Source organism: Cygnus olor, chromosome 1 (assembly GCF_009769625.2).
Source record: "Cygnus olor isolate bCygOlo1 chromosome 1, bCygOlo1.pri.v2, whole genome shotgun sequence".
NCBI lineage: Eukaryota > Metazoa > Chordata > Aves > Anseriformes > Anatidae > Cygnus > Cygnus olor.
In genome coordinates this window covers 190,002,933-190,017,427 of record NC_049169.1, presented here as the reverse complement: position 1 = coordinate 190,017,427, position 14,495 = coordinate 190,002,933, and the positions used below count along the sequence as shown (strand labels likewise).

At 40.8% G+C, this 14,495-nt stretch overlaps 1 protein-coding gene across 1 annotated transcript in view; it reads right to left on the bottom strand.

The window, feature by feature from the left end:
• Positions 1-4,526, bottom strand: part of MICU2 (mitochondrial calcium uptake 2) — a 155,168-nt gene extending 150,642 nt beyond the window's left edge. Inside the window, exon 1 of the mRNA XM_040544002.1 lies at positions 4,278-4,526. Within this exon, the coding sequence (XP_040399936.1) occupies positions 4,278-4,514 (237 nt within the window). The 5' untranslated portion in view covers positions 4,515-4,526. The remainder of the gene's footprint in view (positions 1-4,277) is intronic.
• Between the last annotated feature and the right edge of the window lie 9,969 nt (positions 4,527-14,495).

Sequence of the window (14,495 nt, the reverse complement as noted above, 5' to 3'; positions counted from 1 at the left end):
CCACTCGCATGTGTGCCTATCTTTGGCTCTGTTAAGAATCACTAACATTAGAAGAGTGGAAAAGGGTGAAACACCCCACACAGTTTAACAAGTCCAAAAGAGATTCCTGGATTTTCCCCCACCCTTCCACTTTTAAACACAAAAAGGCTATTTTCTGCTTCAAAAACAAACCACATTTTAAAATAAAATAAGTACTTCATCAATATCAGACACTAAAAAAGGCACAAGTGGTTTGTTATCCATTGTGAAAGAATAGGATTATCTCAACTGAAAATGTTAAGACCAAATGTATGATCAAATACAATTTATGTATTTAAGACCTCTAGGACAGGAATCGAATCTCTTCTTATCTGGAAGAATCATAGCACACTGCTAATACGACACAAACAACAGAAGAAAGGGGAAGATGAAGAGAACTAACTAGGCTATAATCACGTAACAGAAACCAGTAGCAAGAACTATCATTAAGTTCGCAGAATGGTTGAGGTTGGAAGGGACCTCTGGAGGTCACGTTGTGTTTTCCACTTAGCTCAGGGAAGCCGGATCAAATATTTAACTATCAGCTAGTGCTCCCATGGTCCTAGGAAAAGAATGCCGCAACAATATCACCTTTATCAGTACCAAACAGACAGGAATTCCACATGTTGTTATTATATATATATATACACCAGTAACAACTTTAGTCAGTCTCAGTTGGAAAGAGTGACTCAGATTGAGCACAAAATGCAACCCTCTACAGAGATGGCAACTTCTCGCGGGTGAATCAAATTGTATTCTTCTTGCCGAAACCAGTGACTAAACACATCTGTAAAAAACTCAGCAGGGGTAGGAGACGCTGCCTGTGGCAGCTTGGTGCTTCTCAGAGCTCTCTTATCTCATGCTCACACATGCTGCAAATGATCGAAGCTACGGTCCCTTGGCAAGTTCCCAGGTTTGATGGTACAGTTTCCTGATGTGTGCTATCCCAAATCCACTTGCATGCTCTGTGACAATCCTGTACTTGATTTTTCACCCTGATAAAGACAACCTGAGCGACTGCAAACTGACTTGCAATGAACAGTGTGTTTTAAGCACAGGATTCCAAGAGCCGTAGGACGTGTAATGCCACCTTAGTATTGGAAAATACGAGATCTGGGACAATACTGCAAGTCTGATCAAGGTTCCCAATTACACATCATTCTGGAATTACCGAAAAGCAACCTATGACAAACCACTGCAGTGCGCAGTGTAGTGTGTACATTTTTGACCCAGGCATGTTGTTTAGGATAACAGAAGAAATACATTTGGTGAACTTCAATACAATCACCATTTTCAGGCACACTGGCAGAATGAAGGCACTCACTGCCACCACCCTGCCCCTCTATAAAAGCTGCCTAGCTCCCTTCATTTGGAAAAGCTGATCTAGATTTTCCCAGCACAGGCTATATCTCTTCTAGGACATGCAATGGAGCTTCACTGCTAAATAACAAGAATAGATAGAACTAGGGCCTGGTATCTATAAAAACTGGGGGGGGAAGAGATTATGTTAATTTTGCTCTAAAATTTTTGTACAGCAGAGATTTACTATCATAAATAAGGACTTATTCGAATATATTCCCTGCACCTTTCTAAACAGTAGATCAGCAAATACTGAGAATGAAAGTAACTACATGAATCACACGTAATGCTGAAAAACTTTTAATTAGTTTGATGGAAACTAGTTTGATTGACACTAAAGGAAAACCTAAATAGCTATCAATTTCAACTAGTAAGTATTTACAATGAAGACTGACTGCAATAAAGCTATTAGTGGTTGTTACATCTCACTGTCAGGACAAGAACACAAACTCAATCGGTGGCTCAAATTATGCTGAAATAGTGCCACTTTGTCAACTTGACTCTGTCAGGCATCTTAAATAATTACCACCCATTTTGCAGTGATTTATTCTTACGATTCAACAGTCAAGACTGTATTACTAAGAAAAACAGGGAAGCATTGTAGCTTAAAGGACTCAGCATTCTCAAGAGCATATGCTAGGCCTGGTACATGAGAGAGATGTACAAATATTTCCACTGCGTATACTTTTATTACCACAATGCTCACGGAAATTGTGCTGTTTAATTTCAGATACTTGCCTTAATCTATAAAATTTCCAATACCTATGCTGCACACAATTCCCCTACATAACCTACAGCAACATTAACAGTACATAATTGTTTGCAAGCCCAATCTCAAGCAAAGCTTGAGATCTCAAACCAAGCTGCTTGAGATCCACTATAGTGAAAAGGAATAATATAAAGTCAGGTCATCCACTTGTAGAATGTGAAATGTATCTCAATTTAAGCAAAAGCTCTGAACTGAAAAAAAGAGTGCTCCAAGACATAAAAATAAAGGTGATACACGTTTCAACACTTTGCAATGCTATTGATTGTTTCTTATTTCTGTCTGTAAGAAGCCACCGGTAGCATCCAAACTGCTTAAAAGAAATGCAGCATGCTGCTTTGGTTCTATTAACCTGGCTTCGCGGATTTTACAGGCCACTTCTGCTTTCAATTTACTGCCCTTAGCGCCATGCTCTGCATGGCCAGTTCTTAAGTACTTTTTGAAGTGTCACTACATTAATTGCAGCAACGCAGAGCTCGAGATGTACAGAGAACTTTTGTCTGCAACTACGATGGGATGTCCAACAGTCTTTTATCAGGAAACTAAGAAGTTTAAATTGAATAAACTGCTTAACATTTGCAGAGTCCAGCGACTTATTGTCACCAATAATGAATCAATTCAAGAAGCTGTAGCTTTTCAGTCCCCCCACAGAGTTATAAAGTGTACTTGTAGGACTGTCCATGTGTTACCTGGAAGCTAGTCCAAGAACACACAAGCACCAAAGCTATATCCCTTCAACTCAACAGTCTTTAAAAGCGGTTACTTCCTGTTAACACATTTTATATATACCCACACACAGTGTACTTATGCAAGAGTCCCATACATATAGGTAATAGGCCTCAAGGACAGGATTTTTTTTAAACATAATGCAATGCTGCTGAAAAATGTCATAGCTAAATATAAAATCTTATTCTGCTGGCTCTTTACAGCAAGAAGATACATTTCCAGTAGGAATTCTAGTGCAATAATGTTTGCCTTCCTCGCTGGGAGCATGTACATAAAGCCAAAGTTTTAACAAGCGCTGTCCAAGAAATCAGGACTAACACTTAACCTATTTCAGAAGCATTCTTATTTTAAAAGTGGAGTTTCCTCCACTGCAACACCTAAGACTGCAATATCAATAAGTAATAAAAAAAAAAAATCACTCCTTGCTCTTGATTTGAGAATAAATAAGATCGCTATTTACCTGCCTGCAGTTCAAACTGTTCAATATTTGCTAATAGACAGGATCTCAAAGCATACAAACCACGGAATTCTTCCAAAATTTCCTAGACAGAAGCAGCTGAATGGCAATGCAATCATACACTGTCCTCCTAACCCCATCCCACCCTAACCTGCTGGCCCAGATCACTTCTAGGTCTTCCCATCTTGGAAGCCTCACTGACTTTTAATTGACAGCCATTTCTTCCCTGAAGGAAGAACGGGAAAAAGTTCACTACACAAAATGAATAACAGTAGGAAGCGTAACTGTGTTTTGGAACTTGTGGTGATTATTTTGTAAATAACCAATATCTGTTCTTGACCTTCTCCATGAGTACTGATGCTCCAAGGCATCGTAACATTCATCGCCCAGATTCTGAACATACCAACTGGTATCACCCTAACTGCTGTGTGTCACGTATTTCAGGTGGAATATAGAAGAGATATTTTGGGGAAATATTCTTTGTTAAGGGGGGAAGCGTGCTAATGCCTAAGAACACCTGAAGCTCAGGCTGGGCATCGCGGACCAGAAGCCAAGCCCTGGAAGCTGCCAGCAGACGGGCAGCTCAGCACGGGTCACGTACCCACAACGACTACACGAACCCCTCAGGGCACACCCCAGGGCTGTCAGGGAACCCCTGCTTGCTTCCACCGCAGATAACAAGCCAAGTTACCGAGAACCAAGAGAAGCAGGAGCACCTATGGCCAAACACAGCTGCCGGGGGGCCGGAGCCATGCGTTCCCCGCCTGACCCCGTCACGGCAGCCGCTCCCCCAGCCCACTTCTCGGGCACCGCCGGCGCTCGGCTCCCGCAGGCCGCTCCCCGCACACCCCGCCGGCCTCCCGCAGTTCCCCGGCTCCCTCCCGCCCCGGCCCCAGGCGCCCCCCGGAGCGAGCGGCGAGGGCTCCCGGAGCGGGGCTGCCGGCGCCTTACCTGAGCCAGGACGGTGAGGAAGGCGCCCGCCCCCGGCCGCCCCCGCCAGCCGCCGTAACACGCCGCCACGGAGCCTCCCCCGAGCAGGACGGCGGCGGCGGCGGCGACCCTCCAGCCGGCCGGGCGCCGCTGGCTCCGGGCGGGCCGCAGCCCGGCGAGCCGTCCCCGGAGCGGAGCGCGGGCGGCCGCCGCCAGCGCCGCTCTCCACGCCGCCATCTTCCAGCCAGCCGCCGACATGGACGCGGCCGCTCCGCCGCCGGGGGGGCGCATGCGCGGCGGCCGGGCTGGGGCCGCGGGATGGCGGGGGAAGGCTGCAGGCCCCCCTCGGCTTAGCGTGACCGGCCGGGTGTCGGTGGAGGGGAAACGTAGTATCACAGAACCATTCGTGTTGGAAGAGACCTGCAAGATCGGTTTAACCATTACCCTACTACCAATGTCACCCAGTAAACCATCTCCCTGAGCACCATGTCCAACCTTTCCTTGAACACCCCCAGGGACGGTGACTCCACCACCTCCCTGGGCAACCCGTCCCAATGCCTGACTGCTCTTTCTGAGAAGAAATGTCTCCTCATCTCCAACCATCCAACCTACCCTGGCACAACTTGAGGCCATTCCTTCTAGTCCTATCACTAGTTACCTGTGAGAAGAGGCTGACCCCCAGCTCCCCGCACCCTCCCTTCAGGCAGTTGCAGAGAGCAGTGAGGTCTCCCCTGAGCCTCCTCTTTCTTCTCCAGACCAAACAACCCCAGTGCCCTCAGCCGCTCCTCACAGGACTTGTGCTCCAGGCCCTTGACCAGCTTCGTAGCCCTTCTCTGGACACGTTCCAGGGCCTTGATGTCCTTGTAGTGAGGGACAGAAAACTGAACACAGTATATTCCAGAGCAAGTAACAACAGAAACATGAATAAGTCTAAAACATCCTTTTCAAGGGTGGAGTTTCTTAGGAATGAGACGATAGAAGAGGTTGCTTACACAAACTGTCATGGCAGAGGTGATAACTGAAAAGCATGACAGATTGAATTGAACAGCTGTAATTACTTATGTCAGGTACAACTATTTACCCTGAATGCCTCCTTTTTTTTTTTTTTTTTTTTTTTTTGGTCCACTAACATTGTTCTACTGAAGCTCTCTAGGCTTTGGTTAGGTTGAGCTTGATGTTAATGAGTCACATTCAAACATTGGGCTGCCTGGGAATTTATGATATATGGGCACATGAAGTGAAGCTGAGAGGAAGTTAACAGCCTTTTTTAGGTTGGTAGTACTGGGATTTGTGTTTTTGGAGAAGTTCACCTGAAGTTCACCTGGTGAATTTGGAAAAAGACTGGAGAGATAACTGTTTCAGGCAATTCTAGACTTAAGGCATCTGGCAGAGAAAGTGCGATTTCCTGTTGCTTAGGTTAAAGGCTTTCAGAAAGTACTCAGTTCATCTTAGCAAGCTGTACCTTTCACCTCTTTCTGTTACAACAGCAAGTACTGTATTGTCAGCATTACAGCCGCTGCGGCATCTGAAACACGGCTCTGAAACATGGAAATGCCTTTTTTCCCCTCTCACCACTGATATACAGTGATATACATCCATGCCACTAAAGTACTTCTAGTTCGCTGTCCTTTCCTGATCTGGATTCATAGTCATGAATTTGATTTTGTACGTGTTAATTTCAGTCATTTAACTAATGGCATCTCAGAATTTATCCAGTCTTCCATTAGCATGTGTTGTCCATTGAATGTCATTCAGTGAAGTGTTTGAGACATCTTCAGGCATGTGCCACCTGAATACTTAGCAGGGTACAAACTCTTCAAAAACACCTCTGGGAAACACAAATGACTGCTCATGGCAAAATCACCCAAGAGTTCAACATGCAGGATGAGTGGTTTCCATCCTCACAGGCTGTAATGTACATTGCAAAATCTTTCCCTATCCCCAGAGACCTAGAAAGTAAGTCATACAAGAAAATCCTTTCTAATCCTCAGATACAATAAAACATAGCAGCAAAATCCCTCTGTCATGCACAAACGCATACTGAAAAATCCAATTTCTCTTACAGAGATGTAAAACTTACAGCAAATTCCTCTCCCCTTTTCCTCCTTTCCTCCAGACAAAGTATCTTCTGTCTCAGCCTTAAAGTTTGACACAGAGTATTTGCACAAACACCTTAAGAATACTTCCCTTTCTGTGTAAGCCAATAACAAACACTTTGTGGATGCTGGCAACGTCCCAGAAGCATTGTAGAGGATGGCTGAGGGATTTGCATTCTGAATGCCAGATCTCACAATTTTGAACATGTGACTGCAACATAGGTAAGCATGTTTAGTTCAGCACCTTGCTAGGCATTTTCAGTTTTTCTTTGAGTAAGAACAAATAAGTAGGTCATTTGCCTTTCCTTGGATGACATTCCTGACTGAAACAGATATAGCTGCAATGTGAAAGAACAACTACTCTCCTATGACTGCAAGCACGCAATGCTGATGGGGAGGTGAGGTGTCCTTAGCCAACCTCTCTCTCCCTGCAGTAAATTCACCCCCACGTGTAGCGTCCCAGAGGAGCACACAACTACCACTGTGCAAATGAGGTTCTCTTTCCCATCCTGTACAGTTTGCTCTTCCTTGCCTTTCGTAAGCAGAAATCATTACATTTAGCAAGCTGACGTACCTGCTTTTGTAACGTGCTTTCTACATGTTGACCTCAGAGTTCCTTCTAGAGATGGTTGCATTGCTGAAAATCTGCAAAAGCAAATTAAAAGCCTAATAAAATATTTTCTTAAATGTTTAAGGATGTGATTTTCCTGTGAGATTTAATGCTCCACTGAACCATTATATAATAAGACTTAAATGCTATTACTTCTTGTTAGGTAAGATGAGCATAATGTGAAATCACATCCACAAGTGAAAATGTACTATGGTGAAACAAAGCCCATGCAACTCCTTTGATATTTAGAAAATGATGTCTGACATAAACTTCATTTTCTTCCATGTTTTTGTTATAAAATAAAATGTAGAGAGTAAAAATACCAAGTAAACCTACAGCTTCACATGCCTGAATGTCCAATTCTGCATCTCAGTGTCTTTTAAGAGTGTTAGGCCAAGTTCCAGCACGGATTCAGTCTCTGCTGGAACTCCAATCCCCTCAAGAGCATTAGGCTTAGTGCCAGCATTCATTTACTGTTGTAACGGCTTAAATTAACTCCTGTTACATTCAATCTAAACCCTTTCTTACTATTTTAGGTAGAATAAGAGTTGAGAGGTGGATTCAGTCATCCAGTGTGAGGGCCACCCATCTTGCTAGTTGGTCTCTGGGGACTACAAATGCTGCGTAAACAGGGTTGGGGAAAGGGACAACAAGCTGGTTGTGAATTGAGGGAAGGGCTGGCAAGCCCCCCTTTATATATGTGGTCTTATTTCAGGAGAAATAATGTGGGGTTGGTGTGGTTTATTTACTATGTGTCCTATTTGACAGCTAGCTCCAACCAAATGTAAGATTTTAGTAGGCTAGGCACTGCGCTAACAATATTTGGGGTACTTCTTTCCTGGAGGAGCTGAACAGACAAGATAATTGAAAGACAGGAAATATCACTGTTTTATTTTGTAGGTGAAGAACTGGAGCATAGGTTAAATTCTGCCCAAAGTCAGACAGAAGACTTGAAAAAGGAGGTCTCACAAACCCAGGCCTTCTATGGCTCCTTCAAGATAACATTGGTCCTCTTTAAAATATCACTTGTATTTTGTTTTAACAGAGGTGAGAGCAATCTGCCTGCCTATGATGACAAGGAAAATGCTCCAAAGCCCATAATATAAGCACAATGGAGACAAGTTTTTTTAAAAGTAATATAACTAAACAATCCTTGCACACCTTGAAAACTAGAAAGTGATTGGATAAAATTGGACAATCTTTAAAGTTGGCCAGCTGATATCTTAATATTTACCCAGAGTCTCAAATTTTCTTTACCAAGGTTGTTTATTGTGAAGGCTGGGAGGAGACTTCAGGGATTTCCAAAGCCGCTTTTTTCACTAGATAGACTTATTCCATAATTCCTACCAATCCCTCCTCCAAAGAAAAAAAATATTGTGAGGTCAGTTTCAAAGAAGCTGAAATATCCTCCTGTGATGAAGAAGCCTTAAAATGACTCTGTGCTGTTAGTTTACAGAAAGTCCAGTTATTTTACAGGACATGCAAATCATGAATATTGACTTCATTACTAGACAGTCAACATTCATCCACCAGTAAGAGCAAAAATAAATATGAACATTTTGTGGCTAGATAGCACCATTTAGCTCATAAATAAGAGTTCACAGCAATCATTGCATTTAGGAGCTTGGCCATAAATATAGCCTATCTACAAATATTTTCAACTTGCTGAAGTTACTTGAAAGCTTATCATGATAGAGTCCATTTGAAAGGAAAAGAATTAAAATTTATCTAAGATATGTGTCCCCCAGATACCTCTCATAGCATTAATTTATATTGACCTTTCTAACACACTGTCTTCCCACACTGTTCTGATGTTGTTAGCTGAAAAACACCTTGTATGTAACAAGTCCTCTTAGACTTTGGAACTATTTTTGAAGTCAAGTTAAAAAATCAGAGAAAAGAGTTAAAAAAGTTTTTAATGTAAAAAAAAAAAGAATTTTTACATTTGAAGATATTAGTAACATATTTGGAAAGATTTTAAAATATAGTTTCTAAGTTGGCAGTTACCTTTTTGTGATAAATATTTGATTCATAAAAGAAATGGTATGTAGACTATTGAAATAATGCTTTCATGTGGATAAAAAAAGGCAGGTCAAAACTAATACTCTGTTGTAAAGGAATGCGCACTTCTTGGAATATGATAAGTATATTCGCTATGGCTCTGCAGCTTAGGCTGTAGATCTCGGTTCTGTGAAGAGATATATGCCTAACATTATGTGTTTTGAAAAGTTCTGTGATCTGAAGTAAGACTACTCCTACTGCATAAAATTGTATACATAAATCCTTGAAGATTAGGGACTTTCTCACTATTAAATGAGAACTGTGGTTTAACTGCTGTTTTATCTTTCAGTGATAAGATCCCATGGCACTTTTGCAACAATAATAGAGGTCCCATGGTCCTCTGAAAACATTTTAAGTAATGGAATTGCATTATGTACTTTAGTGGTTAATATTTTCCTCATGGTTCCAGCTGAAGAAGTTATACTTCATTTTTTTTTCCCTTCTAAACATTTTTCTGTAGTGTTCCCGGCACTGATTAAAAAGATAAATCTGTATCCAATTGAAATTGTCTTATTTGGACTTTTTACATGTATCTTTAATTTCATATTTATATAGATATATATACATATTTGTATATGTATTTTGCATATAAGATATTAATAAGAGGATTTCCCAAAATATTATTACCAGTACTTCCCATGTAAATACACATTTTTGTTTTGGAGATGTTACTGTATTTCAGGGAGCATTTCTTTTCTCTTCTGTCATTCCCTGAAATCAGTGTGAGCTTTGCCATCAATTTTAATTATACCAGTGTTTCACCCTAAGTTTTATAGGAAGAGTTGGCAGCAATAACTATAGTTAAGGTTGCCTAACACTTTCCATTGTATAGATTCTGTACTTAAAAATAAACAGAGATGGTACAATAAAACAAGTCAAGATTAGCAAAGTTAATTTTATCTGTGTTGCTTCATAAACCAGAGAGATTTATTGGGGACTCAGACTCATATTTTTAAGTGTAATGCGACTGATATAATTGTAAATAATTATTGTTATGTAGTCCAAAAAGATGGTAAAGAATACTTCACAGTATTACTAAAGAAACAAATGTAGAATTATCAGTATTTTAATCTGTAAAATACTTTAAAAATACATGTTTTCTGAAAATGAAGAAGCATCATAAACCTTCTTCCTTGCTTTCTTTCCTAGACCACTGCCTAAAGCTACTATTAACAACAGTTTGCACTGCTCCTGTGATTTATTAATGAAAGTTATTTTAAATTATAACATCTTTAATACTGCTGAAGATGGTGAAGTGTATATAATTATTTCTTTGAAAAAGAAAGGAGTTATAGAACTTTAAATTACTGTTTTCTGTAATGTATTCCATTATTTTAAGTAGTGTTTACTTCTTTTGCTCAGAATACCATTTATGATTTTTGATTACACCTATTTTTGTATAAGGGGAAGGAATGATTATTTTCCAAATATGTGTGTTTGGTAGTGTAGTAACTAAAATTAGTATAGGGTCTGATCTAAGCTAATAGCACTGGTACATGTGTGAGGTAGACACATACCTTCACTATAAAAGGTTCTGAGATCCTTTCATAAAAATTTAAAAGTCCTAATACAAAGTTCCTTGTGGTTGGCAGAGTCTTTCTGTTTCCATTGATGTCTGCGTTTGGCTCTTAGGGAGTTGAAAAGTAGCTATACTATTTGTATAAATATTGTGAGCAGTCTTTGTGTATTTGCTAGTGAAGGTTTCCTTAGTCTGTAGCTACATCAAAAGAGACTGCTGGGGCCACTCATGAAAGCATAATAATCGTTGTTCTGATACAAATCCCTGCAGGAACAATGGATGAAGCTGCTCCTTGGAGAATGGTCCCCACCTGGCTCCATTCAGGCAGGAACTGTTGGCTGTGTGGGGAGTACATCCGAGTACACCCACAGGGGACTTCTAGTCCACTGCCGGACCCCATCTGGAAAGGGGAAGGGTCTTGAGGGACTCGAGGGAGTCAGTACGCTCCGGGATCTGAACTGTGGATGTCCAAGGAGACATAAGCTATACTGATAGAAGGATACCAAGACCCACAGACTGGCTCATGTTCATAAGTTGGGGTGGTCACATGTGCACATGGCATTCACAGTGTTTATAGATCTTATGTTCACATAGCTTAGGTATAGCTTCTCTCTGATCTGTAAAAGAGAGATTCTGTCGGAGCAGGCCAGAGCACAGCTAGGACACCTGTATGATGCTGGTTCTGGTCCTTGAGCGCAGGCCCTGCCTCACGTTTATGTAACACAAAAGAGGTATCCATACAGTGTAAGTGAGGATCCACAGCAAATCATCCGTAATGCAAAGGCAGATAGCCCAGTGTTGCAGAGGCTGCCTGCCTGCTTGCCTGGTGTAGAGGAAGGTATTTAGGGGGCTACTTACCATGCTAGGCTGCTCTTAAGCTTAGGTGAGTAGGGCTCTGTGGGTAGAGAGAAGGGGTCTGATGAAAGCAAGCTGTTTGTTGTACTCCACAGCAGCAAGAGAGACTGCTATTTTGACTCAGAGGACCTGAGGTCAGCCTGGAGCATCCCACTTCATAAGCACCAAGAAGTTCCAGGAGGCTGTGGCAGCAGCAGAGGACCGAGGACCAGCAGAGTCTATAGGCCACCTGCTGGAAACCCGGGACTGTCCATGGCGTGATATTACCCCATATTTATACAGGACAGCTGTTTGTGACACTTGATGACATCCTGGCACCCAAAAGAGCCCACTTCCCTTACCAGACCTGGATGGAGGAAGTGGGAGGCAAGTTTGAACGGTAAGTATAGCATTATTGCATTGAATAAACTATGGGTTGGCAGTTGTTACATATGAAGTAGGATCTAAATTACTTAATGCCCATGCAATCTATGTCTGTTTTCTTTTCCTTCTCTTAGTTCCTCTGCTCCTTAATCTCTTTTTATATAGTCTCTGTTTTACTGTAAGTCATGTTAAATGTATTCAGGCTGGATATCAGGAAGAGGTTCTTCACCGAGAGGGTTATCGCCCACTGGAACATGCTCCCCAGGGACGTAGTTACGGCACCAAATCTGTCGGAGCTTAAGAAGGGTTTGAACTTAGTCATATGGTCTGAATTTCTGCGTAGACCTGTGTGGAGCCAGGAGTTGGACTTGATGTTCCTTATGGGTCCCTTCCAACTCTGGATATTCTATGATTCTATGACTCTATGCATTCAGTAACTCGATTGCTGATGACCAGAAGCTCAGCTACCACTGGTAGTTGGGGATGTATCAGACTCCCTGCAGAGAGAGCAACAGGGGACTCCACTACTCTGAAGGACTGGGGTACCTCATCAAGGACCAAGCATCATAGCATCTGTGGAGGGTCGCTAGGGGCTGATTGCGTTATTGTGGTAATACAAAGCACAGTAGGCTGAAATGACTTGTCTATGTTATTGAAGCAAGGCAGAGATAGAACTGGAAATAATCTTCGAAGACAAAAGCTATTTGTAAAACTTTTTGCAAATATTATCACATTATTGGAATATTTTCTAGTTGATTATTGAGGACTTTAAAAAAAATTAAATTTCTGCTCTTTTGATCCCTTGAAGTCTACATTTGATTTTAAATCCAAGGATGTCTGTGGCTGTCTTATGCTACTGCTCATCTGTTCTGAGCCTGTTCCAGTGCGTGACAACCCTCTCAGTGAAGAACCTCTTCCTGATGTCCAGCCTGAACACACTTAACATGACTTACAGTAAAACAGAGACTATATAAAAAGAGATTAATGCTATTATCTTATCTTCAACTTACCTTTTGGTTTTAAATTTTCCTAGCTATAACTATACTGATTTTATTTTGTTGTAACTTACGTTCTGAAGAGAGGAGAGACTATAGTCTTTTAAGAAAGAAATAGAAGATACTTAGGTAAAAGATACAGTCACACTTCCTGCATCTGCCTCCTGAAGTGGTTCAGGAACTAGCCCAAGTAAGCTCTGAACCATTTCCAGATGTTTCTGGTATCTTTGAAAACTCACGGAGAATTGAAACAACACAAGACTGAAAAAAGGAAATATAACAACTCTTTTAGAAAAAAAAAAAAAGATTGAAGAGAAACCAAATAAATTATAATTAAGTAGCTTAAATAACTTCCTGGATTCTGGAAAAAAAAAAAAAAGAAAAAAAAAGCAGTTTCTAAATGCCTAGAACATGATAAGGTGATAAAAACTTGCTGACATGCCGTTGTCAGGAACAGGTCATGTTAAACCAATGTCCTTCTTCTATATATTGCCTACAAGATACTGATGAAACAGTAAATAGAAAACAGAGGAGGGAAGTGCTGGCATTTTTCAGTACACGCGCACAAAACACACACAAAAACCCCATCCATTTATAAGGACAGTGATCAATTGTTCTTCACTGACCACTTAGGAAAATGCAAGTGGAATCAGTTTAATTTCTAGGTTTGAAAAATCCTTTTCATTACAAATATAGGGAAGCAGTGGAAAAAGTTATGTAGAAGGGCTGCAAAATACCTTCATGGGAATACTTTTTCTGGACAAATCTATTGGGACTGTTTTATACATATTTCATTTGCCCCAGTGAAGTGGTTTGAAAAAGTGATCTCTTGAGATCCCTTCAGCCTTGAATTTCTGTGATTCTATGCAATCTGTAGATAGATATGCAAATGGTACAAAATAGATCTTTAAAGATTCCTTCCCCTATGAAATGGAATGGGAAGATTCTGGGTCATTAGCTCATAGTTTGATTTTTTAAATTAAATCTTGAGGTAGGAAGATTATAATATTAATTTTTTGTTTGCAAGATGCAGCTGATTTTTTTTTTTAATCTCAAGCTTTCTATCTAAATGGCATAAATAAAATGTTGCTTCCCCTAGATGTGCTGTAATTCTAGGTCATCTATAAACAGAAGTGACGCAGTTTGGTTCAGGTGATTAAGTCCTGGGTCAAAGGACAAGAGTGCCACCATTTGTACTTCAGGTTCCCACTCATTTCTCTCTGAGTCCTTTACCTTTACCATCAAAGTCCTCTGCCCTGGCTTCTCCTATGAATCTTGGAGTTATAACATTGACCCTGTAAAATATAAAACCCTATTTTCTTACTGATAATAGTACTACGTTTAGGCCTATGAATACAAAGTGTTTATTTTAAACTACATCCTTCAGTCTAGCAAATGGCAAAAATTGCAAGATGTTTACTCACAAAAGGTGTCTTGCCTAGTTTCTCCATGCTTGATATTAATCTGCCCTTGACAGCTATTAAAGTAGAAATTACTGTCATTGTTTTACACAAAAACAGATTCTGTAAGTGTAAATTTAATGTAGTTTGGAACGCTTTGTAGTCTTCAGAGTCATCCCCATTTTCTGCATCACGCAAATTATTTTAAACTGTAAGTTTAAGTTTTGCAAAGCTGTTAGCATTATTTTCTCAGCTCACCCAAGCTGTTTTTACAAGACATGTTATCTATGATGAATCACAACACTTTTTATTAAAATAGTTATAAGCACATTAGAACTGT